This window comes from Polypterus senegalus, chromosome 14 (assembly GCF_016835505.1).
Source record: "Polypterus senegalus isolate Bchr_013 chromosome 14, ASM1683550v1, whole genome shotgun sequence".
Classification (NCBI taxonomy): Eukaryota; Metazoa; Chordata; class Cladistia; order Polypteriformes; family Polypteridae; genus Polypterus; species Polypterus senegalus.
Window position 1 is genome coordinate 59,962,493 of NC_053167.1, and position 20,086 is coordinate 59,982,578.

Here is a 20,086-nt window from a genome sequence, read left to right on the forward strand (position 1 = left end):
CAGCTGGTCCCTAAGGAGCAGAGGTTGGATGGTGTTGAAGGCACTAGAGAAGTCCAGACACATAATTCTTACTGCACCACTGCCTCTGTCCAATTGGGAGAGAGATTGGTGTAGCATGCAGATGATGGCATCATTTGCTCCTACCTTCTCCTGGTATGCGAACTGCAGAGGGTCGAGGGTGTGGTGGACCTGTGGCCTCAGGTGGTGAACAGCAGCCGCTCCATGGTCTTCATCAAATGTGATGTCAGTGCGACAGGCCTGAAGTCATTCAGCTCACCAGCGCTTGATACCTTTGGGACTGGGGAGATGCAAGATGTTTTCCAAAGCCTCAGGACTCTCCCCTGTTCCAGGCTCAGGTTGAAGATGCACTGCAGAGGACTCCCTAACTCCAACGCACAGGCCTTCAACAGTCATGGCGATACTCCTTCTGGACCTACTGCTTTGCTGGCACGAAGTCTCCTCTGCTGTCTGCGTACCTGGGCTGCTGTAATTGTGGGTGGGGGGAAATCTCTCCTATGCTGGTATCAGTAGAAGGATGGGTGGAGGATGTAGTTCTCTGAGGTGAGAGTGGGTTAGGGTGGTCAAACCTATTAACGAAGTTGTTCATCAGGTTTGCTCTCTCCACGTCTCTCTCTCAATGGTGGCACCCCACTTTGAGCTGCAGCCAGTGGTGATCTTTATCCCATCCCACACTTACCTCATGCTGTTATTCTGCAACTACTGCTCCCGCTTTCTCCTGTACTGCTCTTTTGCCGCCCTGAGCTGGACTCAGAGTTCCTTCTGCACGTGCTTGAGCTCATGCTGATCACCACCTTTAAAAGCCCTTTTCTTCTGATTCAAAAGGCCCTTGATGTCACTTGTAATCCTTGGCTGCTTGTTAGCATAGCAGCGTACTGTTCTTACTGGAACTACAATGTCCATACAGAAGTTGATGTAGTCAGTACCGCAGTCAACAACCTCCTCAATGTTCTCACTATGTGACCCCTGCAGGATGTCCCAGTTCGTAGTTCCAAAGCCAAGTCTCTCAGAGCCTGCTCTGCCTCAGGGGACCACTTCCTGAAAGAGCGTGTGGTTTTAGGTAGCTCCCTCACTCTTGGTTTGTAGTGAGGCTGAAGCAGAATCAGGTAATGATCTGCTTTCGCAATCACAGGCAGCAGGGTGGTGCTGTATGCATCTTTAACGTTTGCATATAGTAGGTCAATAATCCTATTTCCCCGTGTGTTACAATCCACATACTAGGAGAAGGCAGGTAATGTTTTGTTTATTAATTTTGTATTGGATTTATTTTAGAATCTTTAATTGTATTAATTGGTATTCTAAGTCTGCGGTGGGTTGGCACCCTGCCCAGGATTGGTTCCTGCCTTGTGCCCTGTGTTGGCTGGGATTGGCTCCAGCAGACCCCCGTGACCCTGTGTTCAGATTCAGCGGGTTAGAAAATGGATGGATGGATGGATGGTATTCTAACTGAAAATTATGCCTTAACATTGTGTTGAAAACCTTAATATCAAGAAATTATTTTTTTCTGTATACTTATTTTGCTTTCTTTTTACAATGCACACTTTCTAAAAGTGTATTTTTTTCTATTCAACCAAAGCACTGTGTTCCAGAAAAAAATTTAACAACACATTTTTTTTATTGTAACAAAATCAAATAATTTACTGGTTACTTCATTAATTAGGAGTTTTTTACATTTCATTATTTGTATAGGTAGTAAAAGACAATCCATGTTTTTGTGGCTTAAATTATTTTTTATTGTATAAAGGTAGTGCTGCATTGTGACAAATCACATGATTAATAATGTCAGGTCATGAAAGGTATTTTTGTACGTTATGTGTCTGAAGGAGAATATCTTTCAGTGAGGTTGTAGTAGCAATTCTCTGATGTGTAAAGCTGTCTCCTATCAGCAGTCTACAGAAGCATATCTGATTCTGACTTTAGAGGGATGAACATTTTCCATTGAAGGAAACTTACTCTATCATTAAGTGTTGTTTTGTCAATCTTCTACTCTGACAAACTGAATTGGGAGGAATGTTTTTCCCACATGCATTTGGAAGAAGCATGTGTGATTTGAAGACGTATAGAAAAAGAAAAGCAAACCACAGTGTTGCCTCTTTTTGATGCAGTGTCATTGTAACTTTCAGAAGCATGCTTATTGAATATTTAGTAAAATGAGTGAAAAAAGTACATTAATCTGCAAGTGTTTAATTTACTTTTGATTATTTTTAAGTAATACATGTATCTAATTAAATGAGTGTAATAGGGATGATAAAAGTAGTGATAAAAGAGTGTTCATTAAAAATGAGGAAACAAGATGAAGTTTATATGAAAATACTGTAAATATTTGCCAATATCAAGCCATCAGTCCATCCATGATCATTGTAAAGACACCCATAGTCTGACACAAACATAGGGGATTTTGGAAGTTCCACATAGAAAGTGACCAGGCTAGGAAGCCATAATTCTAAAGTAACATTAGTAATAATTTAGAGTCTCCATTCACCAGTATTTTTCCTTTTTTACTGTGTGAGAATTTCGGTGACAGGAAGCTGTTCAGGGCACCTGTGATTTCCTTTTTTCTTACAAGACTCCAGAGTTTCCTTGGTGATACCAGGTTCCAAAACATCCCCAAACCTGCTGTGTGCTATATATAGTACATCAAATATGCCCATGGACACATAGGTAGCCTCAGATGGAATTCTGTGGAGAAGCAGCAGATTTACCCCAGTTCTTCTCTTATCTCTTAACTTCTCACTGTCTTACCTTTTAAATTCTTGCCATCTAACTGAGAGTTTTATCACAAAGCTTTGCTCCAGTTGGACCACCACGGATAGTACACAGTGCATATCACTGACCTACTGCTTTAATCCACTGATCAGTCGCACTGTACTGTCAGCTCAGTTAGTTAACAAGACTAAACCATCTTTTTGGTGCATCTGGTCAACCTTCATACAGAGCCAGTAATACACTCTTTTCCTTTACAGAATCAAGATGGCCAGGATAAAGGTACCTCTTGTAGACCTCTCCAAATTTGTACTTATTTTCTAAAAAACAGATTTTGCTGTAGCATAATTATTAAAGCATTAATTAAAGATAGTTTCAGAAAAATGGGTCAGGTGGTAAAAACATGGTTTCTCAAGAGAAGTATCATTACAGTAAACTATAATGGCCACCAGCAAAAGGGCTATGTGGGAATGTCAAACCAGAGCACAAAAGGTCATCAGCATAAAGCACAAACAAATCAAAGCTCAATCATGACTAGGGTTGAAAATTTACTGAATTGAGGTTTTAAATAATGAGGCAAATTCATTTAAAATGTCTTCAGGTGATGACTGTGTAATTGATGTCATTAGGCACCAATCAAAGGGCATTGTGATGAGAACATTCAAAGGCAATGCATACTATCAGATCACTACTCTAAAAGTCCTGACCCTCATTCTCCTTGCACCACTCATGATAGCAGATTTCTTAAAAATGTGCCAGATATCACGTTCAAATCAAGCAAAAATAACATAATTTGTATACCTTAGACTCAGTAAAGTCTGTGTGTTGTCTTCCCTTATGTTTGTGATTATTCATGGACCAGAATATAAAGTTTTAGCAATGGTTTGGATAGATTTCATTTAATATATCATAAAATTAAAACAAAAATCCAACATTTTGACAAGGAATTTGTGAAATCTGAATAAGTTAGCAGCATAAGTTATGGTTTGTTTTGGCAGCTTATTTGGCTGTAATGGATCTATGCTTCGTGATTGTTTTAGTTAGTGTAATACCAAGAAACAGTATTCCACAAATTAGCTTGTCTTTATGTATTGCATGAAAAAAATTCCATTAGATTTACATTTCACACTTATTTTTTAGCTTTTTCAATATCACCAGCAGGTATTATGCTGTACATATGCAGTATATGGCAGAACAGTTGCTGTTTCTGTCTGGCACAGCACTTCAAGCAAATAGTAAAAAGTTCCTTTAATTTCCAGATTGTTTCCATGTACTTGTCTCTTTCCAGCTGTGCTTCATGTTGGTGTTGAATGAAGAAGCTGCACTTTCTATGTTACGTTTTAACTAGTTGTCTCAAACAGGCTGGCCAAAGTGATGTTGATCTTTATAAGAATGATCAGTTTCAACATAGCCTTTAACTTTGTTCAGGGTCCATTATACAGCATGGTAATGAAAACTTGATTTTGACATAAAAGACAAAAAATCTATGTTTGTAGTCATATCCCTAGTAATTAGCAACATGGTGAAGTACATGAAACATAATATTGTCTTTGCAGTCTTTTAAAAAAGGTGACCTCTAAATAAATTTCTCCTTTTCAAATGTATTGATTTTAGTCAACAAAATGTATGTATCTCCTTACACACTTGCACACTCCACAAAAAGCATCTTCTGATGATTATAAACTATAGTCCAGGTAGTCTTTGTGTATTATCTATCCTTTAAATTTCCTATTTTTTTCTGCAAGTTAATTTAATTCTGAAATTTGTGTTTTTTTTTCTGTTTTGCAATTTTAACAATTTTAACAATTAAGAAAAATGTTATTTGTCTCTAAAAATGTAGAAGTGGAAAATGTGTGTGCAGGAACCTATATTAAATGCAAATTTCCATTATCATATGTGCATTTCTTTCATACATGCCTTAGTGACATGTCCCTGAAGAACATGACTGACACAATAGATAATGAAGAGGTACAGTGACAGAAATGATTGATTTTTGTAACTTTCAAGCAAGGGCCTAAGTTGATATTTTTTATGCTTCCTGGGCAGTATGTCATTCAACACAATTTCTCAGGGGACATAGGGATTATACTCTCACAAACAGCTTTGTTGCATCTTAGTATATTTTTCAGATATTTTTCTTTAACATTTATACTAGTAAATTAATCGCGTTAGATTATATAATACATGTCTCAGCCTAATGTGTGTTTTCAGCTAGTTAATTAATAATTATTGAAACTCATGTTTACAGCTTTGAAAAGCAAAAAGGGTTATCTGTGATAATGACTTTGTAACTGTGTACATTATGTATTGTCCTTTACCCGTTTGTCTATGTAGATGTGTTGGGGAGTTTTTGGTTCATTACAGTAAAAGATCCCTACAGTGTTTTTTCAGCAATGAATTTCAAGTCTAAGTGAAGTTCATCTGCACCTTTGACCCAGAAGAAGGCTAATTTAAAGCTGGGTATGAGAGGAAAGAAATGGAGAAGGGCAACAATATCAACAAAAAAAGCACAGGTTACAAGTTGATGTCTAGGAATATCAAGAAATAATTATATCCTACTAAAATATCCTGGTAATAATTCAATGCTGACCATTTTGAATGGAAGGACTAGTCTGTTACGCCACTGTGGTTTCCAAAGAAGAAAAAAGTATTTACTGACAGTGGCATTCATCTTCCAAAGTGGTAGCATCAAAAATAACATCAGTTCACAAAATAAATGGAATTGGGTCCTCTGACTTTGAGAAACTACATTTTTTTACCCATCAGTAATTTATAGTAATGCAATAAGATACCATTTTCAATAGGCAGTTTTCTTTAAGAGAGGTTTTGGTGTTGATTTGAACTGTACACTGCTTATATTTATGATTTGGTTCTGTATGAGTTTTTTTGATTAAACATACATAGAGTAGTGTTTTATTTTGTGATATTACTCAGGCACTGTGTTTACTTGGCTTATTGGTGTTTTGTTTATGTGTTCAGCATTATTCTAATGTTGGTGCTGATAAAATCATCAGTCCCTGATATCTGTCCTTTTGATTGATGTCTCATATTTTTCTGTTATGTGTATAAATTAATAAGAGAAAGTTATTATTGGTACTAACCAGATTAAGGCCAAAAATTTAAGTAAATTGTTAATGCATCATAATAGACTCAGGTACTTATGGCCAGGAGTTACAAAAAGATTTCACATCATGCTAAGGAGGAGACTGCTTTTAATTTACTGGCAAACATTTAGAGTGAAAAAAAATAATTGTTATGGTGTAGCTTTCTCCTTTTTTGCTGATATTGTTGTTCTTCATCCCAAAACCAGTCCTATTATATTTTGGCCTCTTTTACCATACTGCAACAAAAAGCAAAGTCCCCAAAGCATGCAAAACATACATATACAAATACACACACAAATTGATAAAGAAAAATGCATTTATATGCTCTGTTGCATATCCCCTGAATATGCCAGAAGCTTGAAAGCAAAGTACCATACTGTTTTTTCTTATTCCCCTACCAAATATGCTGTGTAGCTCTTATGGATAACTTCTTTACTATCAACCCTAGTCCTTTCTATTTAGGAGAAAGCAAAGGTGACAGTTACTGAGGTGCACAATAAAGATTGTGTTTGGATTTAAAGAGTGTCTCCCTCATTCTGTCTCTAATAGAAAGCCTGTCTGACCATTGCAACATCCATCCTTTAAATAACATAGTCTTTATGTTCATCTGGTTCTGTACATTGCTGTAAGCAGGATGCAGGATGATCTGAAGGTATATGAGCACTGAGAAGTTACTCTAAAAAACCTTTTAAGGGTCTCCCAATAGCAGGCAGAGCACAAGTTTTGTACCTTTATGAAAGGCATTATGTAAAAAAATAAATAATTAGACAAATATGTATTTAATGATTGATGTCAATATTTATGACCATCATATCTTTTACATTCTGCACTAGTTTCAGTTCTGAAGCTTCTAAGGTGAAAAATTGGCTTCAGTAAGATTTACATGAAAATATATTTTTATATAAGTTAAGACGGATCATATAAAAAGGCATTTATAGAAAATGTGTAGGGTATATGTATTATGTGCGCCTCACAAACAACCAAATGAGGATAACCAATTCCAATGTTAAAGGTGTGAAAAAGTGACCAATTTCTAAAGATATGTAGACTTTTTATTTAGATTAATGTTTACTTATTTGGTTGTGTTTTTATCCAAGGTGATTTATAACATATAATGAACAACTGATTACATTTCTTGCAGGTGAAGTGACTTACACATGGTCACGCAGTGTCAGTAGCAGGATCTGAACCCACAACTTAAGGTTTAAAGTTCAAACCTTTAACCACTATGCCACACGAACTTCCTTTATAGAGAAAATAACAAAATCATATTTATTTTGCAGACTTTCAAAATAAAAACATTTAAACTGGAAGTACTACAGATTTCTGACATGCAAAGCAAAATAAACAATTTGGTACTCATTTTAAAAATTTTCAGGCCCTGTTTTCATTAGCAACCTGTTGCTCGAAGCCTGAATGAGTGTTTTGTTTCACATTACATTTTCTAAAAGCAGCATGTCACATTTTGCTGAAGTGCTAAGAACTGGAAAAGTGCAGCAGGAACTGTTTCATAAATAATCATCTATCAGAGCGTAAAATAAACACTCATCTATTGCTTCCAGCACATTCACAAAAACTTTTGTACACCATGCGCTCCCAGTAAGTGTAACTGTTATTTCATGAATATGCAGTAAACTCAAATGTAAACCAAAGTCGAGTTGTTTGGAGATGTTAAGTATTCTCAGTGGGTGGTATTGTGTGTTATGGGATCTCTTCAGAATAGGCACCACGGTAGTTTTTCACATCATAAACGTAAGCTGACCTACTTTTATAGGTTTGGTTCTAACCTTAATAGTTTCTTTCACATTACCGAGACCTACAACCCAGTTTAGAGTGTCACTGTAAAATAGCCCTTAGATGTTTACTTTTAATTCACAAAGATCATCCTAATCTAGATTCTTGAGCTGGGTTTGTTTGTGTAAGAGTACTTATAAAAGAAAAACATGATTTTTTTTAATCAGTTATATATTTATCCATACACATGTTGTAAAAATAAATGTTACACATAAGGAAAGCTTTTTAGTGTACTTAAAAATGAGTATAATTGACATTCCATAAATCTACAATGATGTTTTATCCAGGTTAAATTATCATTTAAAAGCAAAAACAGTCATAGTGTTGTTAAGAACACTCTAATTCCTAAATTGCACATAATTCACTAGAATATGCACATGTTAAATAAATGTAACATCTGTAACTATTAAATGAATTTTTCATTTTGAAACCAGTATTTGATAAAACAGAACCCTAGTATATTGATTTTAGTAATTTATGCTAGTGATTGTAACAAGCACAGCATTTATTTCTATAGCACATTTCCATGCAAAATACTGTATGTAGTTCAAACATCTTTACAAGATGTTAAAAATTGAAAGTAAACAAAAATATAATATATTAGAAATAAATAAGTATATGAATGAATAAATAAAATACAAAAAATAATAAAAAATAAATCAACATGCACTAATTTAGTTTAGATAACAAGTAACAAGAATCCTAAATTATGGATTAATTTGCTAAATTCATTTTTATGTCTCTATTGCTTATAACAATAAGTCCAGTGCTATGGACAGGTGGCCAGGGAGAACCAAAAAAAAAAACTTCAACTGGCAAAATGCTGGAGAAGATAAACCTGCAGGGGTTCTAAGCCCACATACTCTCCTAGCCCACCCAGAGCATTTTACCAAAGGTGAATGTGCTTTAGTAATTCCTTATTGTTTTTATGTGTTGTCCTGGAAAGTCTGATGCAGTAGGTCTCATTGTCAGTTGGAATTATCCACATTCCATCCAGCTTCACAGGTGACTGTGTTTTGATAAGATTGTGGTGGTGCAAAATGCCATCACAGAAAGGTAGAAAAGAAAACAGAAAATAGTAGGTGTTAATCATGATTTCAAGTCTATAACGTATATGTTATTGTAATACATGCCTAATCTAACAGAAGTGGCATTAAAAGTAGCAATGAAAAAGCCTAATTAAAAAACGTAAAAAGAGGAATAATAAGAAAACCATCATTCAAAGATCTAATATTATGGCTGGGAATGTAAAAGGACAGAAAATCTAAAATAGAAGAATAACCAAGATTATTCAGAGTTTTATATACCATTAATACTATCTTAAATTAATTCTAAATACCACAGGTAACCATTATAGCAATGCTAAGACTTTCTATTTCCTGTTAAATTTCCTTCTGCTTCATTTTGAACTAATTGTAAATTGTGTGTCTTTTGTAGGAGTGCATTGTTGACTTCTGTGTTTGCTTCAGGGAAACCATTTTTAGACTGTGTGTTAGTAATCATTAAAGCACAAAAATCGACTAAAGATGAAGTGTTGTGAGCTGTTGCTTTAGCTAATATTTGATATGAGTTGCTCAGATTGCCAAAAGTCAGACACTCAGTGTTGATTCTCAGCATCCCTGCTAGAAAAAGAATAAAAGGCAGCATTATTTAACCAATCTGTTTTACACCTATTTACCTTTTTAAAAGTAATTATTGCAAAGAACACACACACACACACACACATATGAAAGTATCTTTGTCCATTCTGTGGAAGAGAGTGTGTAGCATGGCCCGAGGCAAATACATTGTTTATACTTTATTTGATGAATGCCATAGATAGCACATAGTAACGGTTGTATTATGTGTTTTGCCCAATCCTGATGATATGCAAAAATTACAGTGGAGTTGCCATGTGATGGTGTGAATCAGTAGTGACTTGAGAGCGGAAAGCGTACTGTAGACAAGTCAGAAAACAGCAGTGCCTTGGTACAGTAGCTGTGCAGGTTTTGTAGTTTTTGAAATTTGAGCTCTCTAAATATTAAAAATAATAAATAAGTACATAAATATAATATAACAAAAGAGAAATTGATTTCTTTGTTGTCAGTACAGAAGATTGCATTTCCTTATTATTTTTTTTTTTCTTTTCCTCCTTGATTGTACTGAGGGTTGTGTTTGTGGATTGGCATTGGGTTACAGTTAGAAATAAAGATATATTAGTTTCCAACACATTATAGTTTCATGTCTATTTTATTTGAGCTGTTTGGTCTTGACATGAAAAATGTTTTGCATACCATATGATTAAAATAATATCTTCATTTAATTTGTATTGGTAGTTCTATTTGCTTTTGATTTTCCTGTCTTTTGGATTGTCTCATGATATAGTTGTTTGCATAGTGCTGTATATTTACTTTTGTGTACTCATCTTCTGCAAAGAAATTTGTTGATAGTGGATAACCTGAATTTATAACAAGAGGTTTCCTTTGAATCCTTCAATTTAGTTTAATTTTTGCTGCCTGCCTCAGTTTAATATTAAAATAAAAAGATGCAAATACATTCTAGTATTTCTATTTCAACTTCCATGGGTTTAATTTCTTCTGATGATTTCCCAGTTTGATTATGATAAGGGGATAGTTCACATTTGAAACATCTTGTCTGATTCCCTTTTTTATAAGGGTGATAGACTCATTTATTAGCAAGCTTAAAGTGAAAGTAGGAGGAAGGCAAGGTAGGAAAGGATTATTCTAGTATTGTGTTGCTATTGTTTTCTTTTTGACATGCAAATTAAATCAGGTGAGCAGGCAAAATTAAATTGACTGCAAATTTTCATATTGTGACCATGGAGCAGGTTACTTAAAAACATTTAGTCAAGAACTGCACAGGAAATTGTGAATCCCGGCAACGTGCATTTGCATGTTCAGTAGCAGGAAAAGATGAAGGTACGGACTGCTGAGCAGTTGAGAAATGGAATGTAGTCATGAAAAAAAATCATTCTTGCTGTGATTTTCAGAAAAGGGAGTGTTCATGTTCACAATCTGAATTAAACTTCACAGCATTCTCTCCTCTGTGCAGTACCTATATTGTTACATTTATTAACTGTCTATCAGTTTACTGTTTTGTTTCTCTTGTGTAATATTAGATTGACCTCACCTCTGAAGGCTTTAATCTCTGACAAACTACAGTATGTACCAATGGTCCTGTTTCTTTCTTTGCAGTTTCTTAATAGTATGGGTGGTTATTGCCAGATATGCCCATTATTCACTTTTAACTCTGTTTCTTCACTGATAAAATTTGAAATGTTCATTTTTATACAGTCAAATAAATTTAAATGAATTCTTTTAACATAATGAATATAAAATGATATATATATTCCACCATTAAATTACAGTATTGGTCCCCAGAAAAATAACTATTAATACCATAGAGCAAAAGAACCAGTGTTTGAAAATTGTTTAATTGTTTTGTATGTGACAGTCATGTCTGTTGATGGCAAACTAAGCTTTTGTTAAAATGACAGTTACTGTTGTACTTGGTGAATGTGATATTAACAGAGGATTTCTGTACCAGGAGTAAATCAGGATGTACGTAGCATATTATTTTTCATCAGCATGAACTACTGACATTGGATAGCATTGCTGTATTAAATAATGATGTTAGTCTTCAGGATGACACAGTGGTTGTAATCAATTTAAATCCTGCCTGATTTGAGAAGACTGTGTGTGTAGGTTTTCACCCTTTTCCTCCTACATCCCAAACATGTGGTTATATGTTAACTAAAGGCTCTAACTTGGCTGAGTATGAGTTATTGTGGATTTACATAAGTGTGCCACGTACTGAATTGTATTCCACCTTGAGCAAAAGGGCACAAGAATATCATTTGGTTCCCTACAACTCTGACTTGGATAAGTAGGTTAGATGATGAATTGATAGATATGTTTATAAATGAGTGAATGGAATTATTGTTTTCCTTCCTTTCAAGATGTTTGGTTGCCTTACTAATTATAGATTTATTTCAGTAAATTACAAGGGAATTTAAACATTTATATAAAGAACTTACAAAAATTTCAAATACATAGAAAAATGGACGTAGTGAATATTTTCCCGAAAAGCTTAGGAATAGCTTTTTACCAGTACAAACAATTGTTCTGGCCTGCACTACTGCTAATTTTGGAGCAGTGGAGTAAATAATATCTATATACAGTCATATGAAAAAGTTTAGGAACCCCTCTTTCTTTGGATTTGTGTTTATCATTGGCTGAGCTTTCAAAGTAGCAACTTCCTTTTAATATATGACATGCCTTATGGAAACAGTAGTATTTCAGCAGAGACATTAAGTTTATTGGATTAACAGAAAATATGCATTATAACAAAATTACACAGGTGCATACATTTGGGCACCCCAACAGAGATATTACATCAATACTTAGTTAAGCCTCCTTTTGCAAATATAACAGCCTTTAGATGCCTCCTATAGCCTTTGATGAGTGTCTGGATTCTGGATGGAGGTATTTTTGACCATTCTTCCATACATAATCTCTCCAGTTCAGTTAAATTTGATGGCTGCTGAGCATGGACAGCCTGCTTCAAATCATCCCATAGATTTTCGGTGATATTCAAGTCAGGGGACTGTGACATCCATTCCAGAGCATTGTACTGTACTTCTCCCTCTGCATGAATGCCTTTGTAGATTTCAAACTGCTTTTTGGGTCACTGTCTTGTTGGAATATCCAAACCCTGCGTAACTTCAACTTTGTGACTGATGCTTGAACATTATAGAGCCATCAGATTCTATAACTCCTTTTCCGGTTACTCACCCACACCTTAAGTTATAACCCTTTTTCTTTATTGGATATCCAGGTACATTTTTTCAAGTACTTGAAATGTTCAACATACTATCTGTTCTTGTGCAATAAACTGTCTGCTATTCACATGAGAATAACCTTAGTTGTTCTCAAAATGTGCAATATTTACTTAAGATGCAACACTCTGTACTTAGGTTTTATACTTTATTTATATTTACATGATTACTTTTTACTTGCTCTTAATGTAACATGTCCTTTGTCTGTTATTAAGTTGTAACATAAGTAATTTCCTTCAGGATTAAAAAAGTTTTTTCTGATTCTGATTATCCTGAAGAATTTGTTGATATTGGGTTGAATTAATCTGACCCTCAACTTTAACGAGGGCCCCAGTCCCTGAACTAGCCACACTGCCCCACAGCATGATGGAAACTCCATCAAATTTGACAGCAGCTAGCAGATGTTTTTCTTGGAATGCAGTGTTCTTCTTCTACTATGCAAAGCACTTTTTGTTATGACCAAATAACTCAAATTTTGTCTCATCAGTGCAAAGCAGTGTTCCAAAATGAATCTAAATGAGTATTTGCATACAACAAGCGACTCTGTTTGTGGCGTGAGTGCAGAAAGGGCTTCTTTCTCATCACCATGCCATACAGATGTTCTTTGTGCAAACTGCGTTGAATTGTAGAACGATGTATAGATACACCATCTGCAGCAAGATGTTCTTGCAGGTCTTTGGAGGTGATCTATAGGTTGTCTGTAACCATTCTCACTATCCTGCTCATTGGCCGCTCCTGTATTTTTCTTGGCCTGCCAGACCAGGGTTTAACAGCAACTGTGCCTATGGCCTTACAATTCCTGATTACATTCCTTACAGTTGAAACTGACAGTTTAAACCTCTGAGAGAGCTTTTTGTAGCCTTCCCCTAAATCATGATACTGAACAATCTTTGTTTTCAGATCTTTTGAGAGTTGCTTTGAGGATCCCATGCTATCACTCTTCAAAGGAGAGTCAAAGGGAAGGACAACTTGCAATTGACCACCTTAAAAACCTTTTCTTAGGATTAGACACACCTGTCTATGAAGTTCAAGGCTTAACGAGCTAATCCAACCAATTTGGTGTTGCAAATAATCAGTATTGAGCAGTTACATGCATTCAAATCAGCAAAATTACAAGGGGACTCACATTTCTGCACAGCCAGTTTTTACATTTGATTCAATTTCATACAACTAAATACCGCTTCACTAAAAATCCATGTGTGGAAAACAGCCCAGTACTCAGATGTTCCTAGGAAATGAAAGACATACCACTGTTATCTTGTTTGTTGAAAGTAGAGTAAATTACTATGCAGGCTGAGAGATGTTCTCAAACTTTTCATTTGACTAAATATATATATATATATATGATATATATATATATATATATATATATATATATATATATATATATATATATATATATATATATATATATATATATATATATATATATATGTGTGTGTGTGTGTAGGGTTTTTTTCTAAGTGTAAATACATTATTATTTAATAATCTTTATGCTTTTTGGATGCAGCTTCAGCATTTACCACGTTTGTAGTGCAGGCAGCTACCTAAAAAGTTTATCACAAAAAGGCATGGTAACACCTGGCTGAAATTGGATGGATAACAGTTGTTATTAAAAGTTACCATATGCTCCAAGCTTTGAAGTTAAGAAAAATACAGAAATCAAGAAATAGTAACAATTGTTGTAAACTTGTAAAAATTATTTAGGGCAATTTTAAATTTAAACCACTTTAAAACATTAAATCAGACACCATGTGTCAGATGGTGTGGTAGCTAGAAATAGCATTTTAAGAGTTAGAGAACCTTCCATGGGCTGAAGAACAGTGTCACTCTTTTTATCTCTGGTGATCTTTGTAACATCATTTACCACTTTTTCAGTGCATGATGTAATCTCTTTCTTTACATGTGGTTATTTTAGCTTTTAAAGTGGGTACATTATATCCATTCCATAATTACAGCTTTATATCTCATAGTTCCTTAACCCTAGCTGAATATTTTTTATATTGTGCATCTTGTGATATAGTGTTAGAACATACTGTAACTTTACTTTTACAGTTGTACAATGGATAATTCTCAATGATTTCTCAAGTGTCCTGTATAACTAGATTCAGATATCAGTTCAACATAATAGTTTTTAAAATAATTTGTAATAGTGAAAATCCAGGGCCATAATATCTTTCTTCAAATATTATAATAAGACTACTTTAGCAACTTTCATGTTATCTAAAGTCAGGTCCTTCAGTGCAGCTAATCTCCAGCGGTGATACTATGTACTAGATAGCCAAGGGCTTGAATCTCATTATTTATGCTAAGTCTTGTGAACTAAGCTGATCAACCAGTATCGTGGAACATGCTTTGAGATGACTGCCATTGTGCATTAATTTGAAGGCAACGTTTACATCCAGTATTTGAACAACCATTTAAATTTGACTTGAAAGTGGTGCTGCTAAAATAACTAACCAGCTGTGCTAAAGTTTCAGAGAAATATAAACTGATTATAAACTTCTAAAAATCAAGACATTTCGTTTGCTAAAAAGTATTGTGATTAGTCTTTGGGAAATATTATTGTATAAAAAACTAATTTTGAACACTTATAAAATCCGGTATACACTGTATGGATTACTTTCAATGTGGACTATATTATGAGATTAATTGAATTTACCTACTCCATAGTGGGACACTGATCTGACAGATTTTTGTTTGTTCTCACATATAGACTTTACTGATTTTAGTAAAGGTTATTACATGTTTTACTTAGAAATAGTATTACTTTAGTGTGTGAGGTTGCCTGGTACATTTACCCACAAACATTGTTTTGTTGAGAAGTAATAATTTGTGACCCCATGTCATCTTTAAAATAGGCGCCAAACTACTTTAAGCCATGATTACTGACTATAGTCATATTGTATATTACACTGATGTATATAGGTAAGCAGTGTTTTGTAAAAGGGAAGTAATTCCTATAGTATCGTACTACATAATTCCAGACTCAAATCTTACTTTTGAATCTCTTTGTCAATAGAAATCTGAAAGCAATTTAAATTGTGTACACATGAAGCATTTTAGTACTTGATCTCTACATATTAAGTATGCTAAAATTACTTTTGCTGAGATAAACGACCTCCCAAAAATTATTTTCTACTAGTATCACTAAAGGAAGAACTTGACTTATAATGCAGAGGAAAACAGGGGTATTCATAGAAATAACCAACCAAAGACCATACAATTTCCACACAAACCATGATCATTTTGGGATTCTAATCTGGTCTCTTTGAACAATGGGATTACAGTATTAACTACTGTAACACCACAATATTAACAGTTGTGTATTTATTGTTCTAGGTTTCTGTCTGCAATCCTTTATGGGATCACCAAAAATCCATAGCATGAATATTTTTAGTTTGAAGTTCAGATGCCCAGAAGTATGGGTCACATCTGTAAGGTCTTTTATTTGAGTGTTGATCAGTTATTGATAAACCGTGTTATTTGTCAGAGTTGACAGCTTCTAGAAGACAGTGGGATACCTTTTCCCAGTGATAAACCTGAACAGCTGAGGGCTGTGTTTTCATGCTGCACGCACACAATCATATCAGAAGTCTGCACAAAAAAACTGTTTAAAGTGAGGAATTCACAGTATAGTATATACTACAGTTTGATATGGTGTTATCTTATTTTCCCAGAGCATGCAGACATGCTTGCTGTTGTTTGATAATTGCTTATCTGCTAACAGTTTCTTTTTTATTATCTTTAATATAATTTTACATATTCGGAGCCCAGTTTGAACCAGTCCTATTATTTCCACGTTCATTTACACATAGGGTTTTGTAGAAGCACAAACTTTGATGCTATTCTTAAACGGTATTGATACTACTACTACTAAAAGTAAAGAAGCTGAAAATGTAATAGAAATAGTTGCTCAACACCTATGCAGTTATCTTGTTGGTAGAAGATTATTTATTGTTATTTTAATAAGTACAACTATTCCAACCTAAAATTTACTTAATACAATTATAGTAGAGAATAACATCAGAGTCCATTTTTGTAAAGCATATATAAAGTTATAAAGCAAATTCTTAAACATTCAAATAAAGGGCAATAAATGAATTGACAACAGAAGCCATAAATTATAAAAGCTGGATCAAGAGAAATAGCAACTAGGTTTTGAATATCTTATATTTTGGCAAAAATATTATGATGGCATATTTGCTTTGTAGTGAAAGAGAGAAATCATTTACAAATGATTTTCTAGAAAAATAGATACATTGAAGCAAAGATGAGCCTTGGGAAACACAATGAGAAAAATTAATGAGCTGGTACAACATTTAGGGGCTTGGGTAAAAACAGATTTGTTTAGTAATAAGCAGATAATGACAATATAATTTTAAAATAGCAAAACATTACTATTGCAAGAGGTTATCACTAGAGGACAGTGGGGGTGTTTATAAGAGGTGTATTCAAAAAATGTGGTTGTTCTTCCTTCCTAGTATGTAATCAAAGGATGATTTTTCAGGCACAATTACTTTATTATTTGATGTAGGTGCTGGTAGAAAAGGTTTTCTTTAATTATATGTGATCTGATCTCATTTATCCATCTATTTTCTAACATTCTTTTCCAGAAAAGGATGTTGGAAACAAGAATTTATTTAAGCATCAACATAAACCAGGACAGAACCTCACATACTTCCATACATATATTTCTGCCAGGCAAATTCAGAGTTAACTAATTTACCTCTATTTTTGGACCATGAAAGTTATTCAACATAAACACAGGAATTAAATGTTAATTAAAGTATGGTATAATAAAACTGTGATCACTTATAGCTTTGGTGCATCTTTGTTTTTTATGGTGACATATGCTATATTGGTCAGAAATGGAAGTAAGAACTTCACTGTACTCTTGTACATCTGACAATACTACTACTGCAATTACTACTACTACTACTACTACTACTACTGTTTTAGCAATATCTAGGCAATAGATTTACAAAATAAAGTTGTGACTTTTGTTTTTGGTGATTAAAGCTTATTTAATTTAATCAGAGTTGGAGTTCAATACTTGCAGTGCACACTTTGGGTTCGGGTCCATGAACATATGTAAAAAACTTCTTCTTTCCTTTCATAAATATATAGATGCATCCATTCACCCAACTTAGCATTTCCAGTCAGGGATCAGACACCTGTCCCCACAGAAGCAAAGCACAAGACAGAAACCAGTCCTGGACAGGGTGCCAGTGTGTTGCTGGGTATACTCATGAACTAAGCCACAGTAACTTATACTCATCCAGTTTAAAGCCACCACTTAATATAACTCCAAATCTCTGGAAACCAGTGTCCCTGAATGTAAATCATACAAACATTACAGGTTTTACAATACTCAGGCTGATGTTCAAGCACTGTGATATAGCAACATTGACTACTACACCGCTAAGCTGCCCTGTACATACTGGGGCAGTCTGATGATAAAGTGGTTAATGTTACTCACCTGTTTATGAAAAGTTTCCATGGGCACTAATAATTATATATGTGGACTGATTGCTGTAAAGAATACTGGAAATGCAGCTAGAGGAATTCCCATTTCTTTAAAGCACTTGTGTGATCTGCAAACCATTTTCCTCTAAATAATGTTCTACATTGACTTTAAGACAAATGCATTAAACTGCACATCCTCATTTTTGATTTGGCTGGGAATTAATTAGAAGTTGGGTTTATTTTTGACTGTCTTCTCCTAAGACCTGCATTATATGCTCTGGAAAAAAATGTACTGGTGTCATTTAAGATCTTATGCTCTGTTATTTACATGTACAGTACATGTACAGAATGGCAGTAGTAATGGAATCTTTTTTTATGCATTTAACTAAAAGTGCAGGTCAGTAAAAGAAGTGTAAATAAATCTGTAAGAAATGTCTACAGTCTAGATGTGAACCTGACACGGGTGCATTGTTTAATTTAACCGCAGGTCCGCAAAGAGTACAGCAAATGTTTCAGGCACTGTTGTCAAGGGTTGCCTGCAGACACCTCCCACAGTTCATCTAAGGCATCGACAGCAAGGACTACTGCTCGTTATTCTTCTGGAACCCAGGTAAAGTAGACAGACAGTTATTTTTTTACGATGTGTAAAAAATGAATCATTTTTCAAGTTTGTAAATTTGAAACTGGATAAAATGGTACCAGCTACTGATAGCTAAATTGTAAATAATATATGGCATATTCTACTTTTAATATTCCAGGCTTCATTCTTCTTCAAGGCTAATATTATATTATTATCTGACAGTGGGTCTCATTTAGTAACAGTTTGCACTAGTGTGCTTAATTTATAGTGATTGTGTTCTTGTGTGTGTAGATGAGTCACAAAAGCTACTAAACAAAATGCTTGCATTAATGATTTTTAACAATAAATTGCAAATGCTACTAAACAAAAAGCTTGTATTAATGATTTGCAATAATAAACCGCAAATGCTACTAAACAAAAATCTTACAGTTCTGCTTTGCAATAAAATTAATATCCCCCACCTCCAGTGCCATGTAAGGACATGATTTGTCTAAGTCAAACAACAGCAAGATTTGAAACTAGGAAATGATATAAGAGCTGAAAGAGGGGATTGAAACATATCCATGTGGCATGTGGATTTCAAAGGTTCAAGTTCAGTATCTGATTGCCATATTTAACTTATTCTTTGTTATTTTTATTCACATTTAGTCTTCAGTGCAACCATAGCATAAAAAGTAGAAAAATATAAAGAATGCAGAGCCTAAAAATCAAGAAAATAAACAGCAAATTAATTAAGGATATTCAGTGAAACAGCAAGTGTGATCCTGTTAATCACAATATGTGAAGTTTGAAAATAAAATCTGCTTTTCAATTAGCTTTTCTGTGCTTAGATGCTGAGAAACAATCTGCCAATGGTGGAAATTGGGAACAACTTATGTTGGGACTGGTCAGAATCCTTATACAAAGCTTATATCAGCTGTATCTATAGCCAGATCTCTGTCTTACAACAACTAGTAACTGAACATTTTTGGTTTGGGGAAAGTGTTACCATACAACACAGAGATGACACTTTTCTACTGAGCAGCTATTAAATATCTGCATCTGTATTTACCTGCATTAACCAGGTGCCTCCATAAGTTGTGACTCCATCACAAATCATCAGAAAAAGCAAACAGTATCCGCTATTATTGCAACAGGGCTGACCAGGATGAAAATTTCTTTTACTTCTAAAGTCTACAGCTGTCCTATTGATTTTAAGGACTGATTGCTGTTGCACCACATTGTTAGATCTGTCACCTCATTCCTGGATAGAGTCATTGCTGTGGATCAGTCCAAACACTGATGTCATCACCACATTTAATTAGAGAATATTGCTATGTATTTAGATTTACACTTAAGAGTAGAAATAAAGTATAGCATGAAACTGGAGCAGCAGCCTTGAGTGGCATTGATAATTTAAATATGAAAGGATAAGGATTGTTACTTGTCTTTACCATCTTTAGTATGGTCTGCCCATTAACAAATCTAGTTGCAAATAGAGTTCCAAAGGTTCAGATATCTAAATATTTATACAAGTTTATGAGGAACCAGTAAAGTGACATATATAATCAATGAACAACTTTCAGTAAATAATGAATAACA

The 20,086-nt window shown here is 34.4% G+C and overlaps 1 protein-coding gene across 27 annotated transcripts in view; it reads left to right on the plus strand.

Annotated features, from left to right (window-relative positions):
* Nucleotides 1–20,086, plus strand: part of adgrl2a (adhesion G protein-coupled receptor L2a) — a 186,715-nt gene that overhangs the window by 157,107 nt on the left and 9,522 nt on the right. For all 27 annotated transcript variants that reach the window (XM_039736021.1, XM_039736023.1, XM_039736022.1 and 24 more), the window contains one exon: nucleotides 18,413–18,535. In XM_039736021.1, coding sequence (XP_039591955.1) covers nucleotides 18,413–18,535 — 123 coding nt within the window. The remainder of the gene's footprint in view (nucleotides 1–18,412; nucleotides 18,536–20,086) is intronic.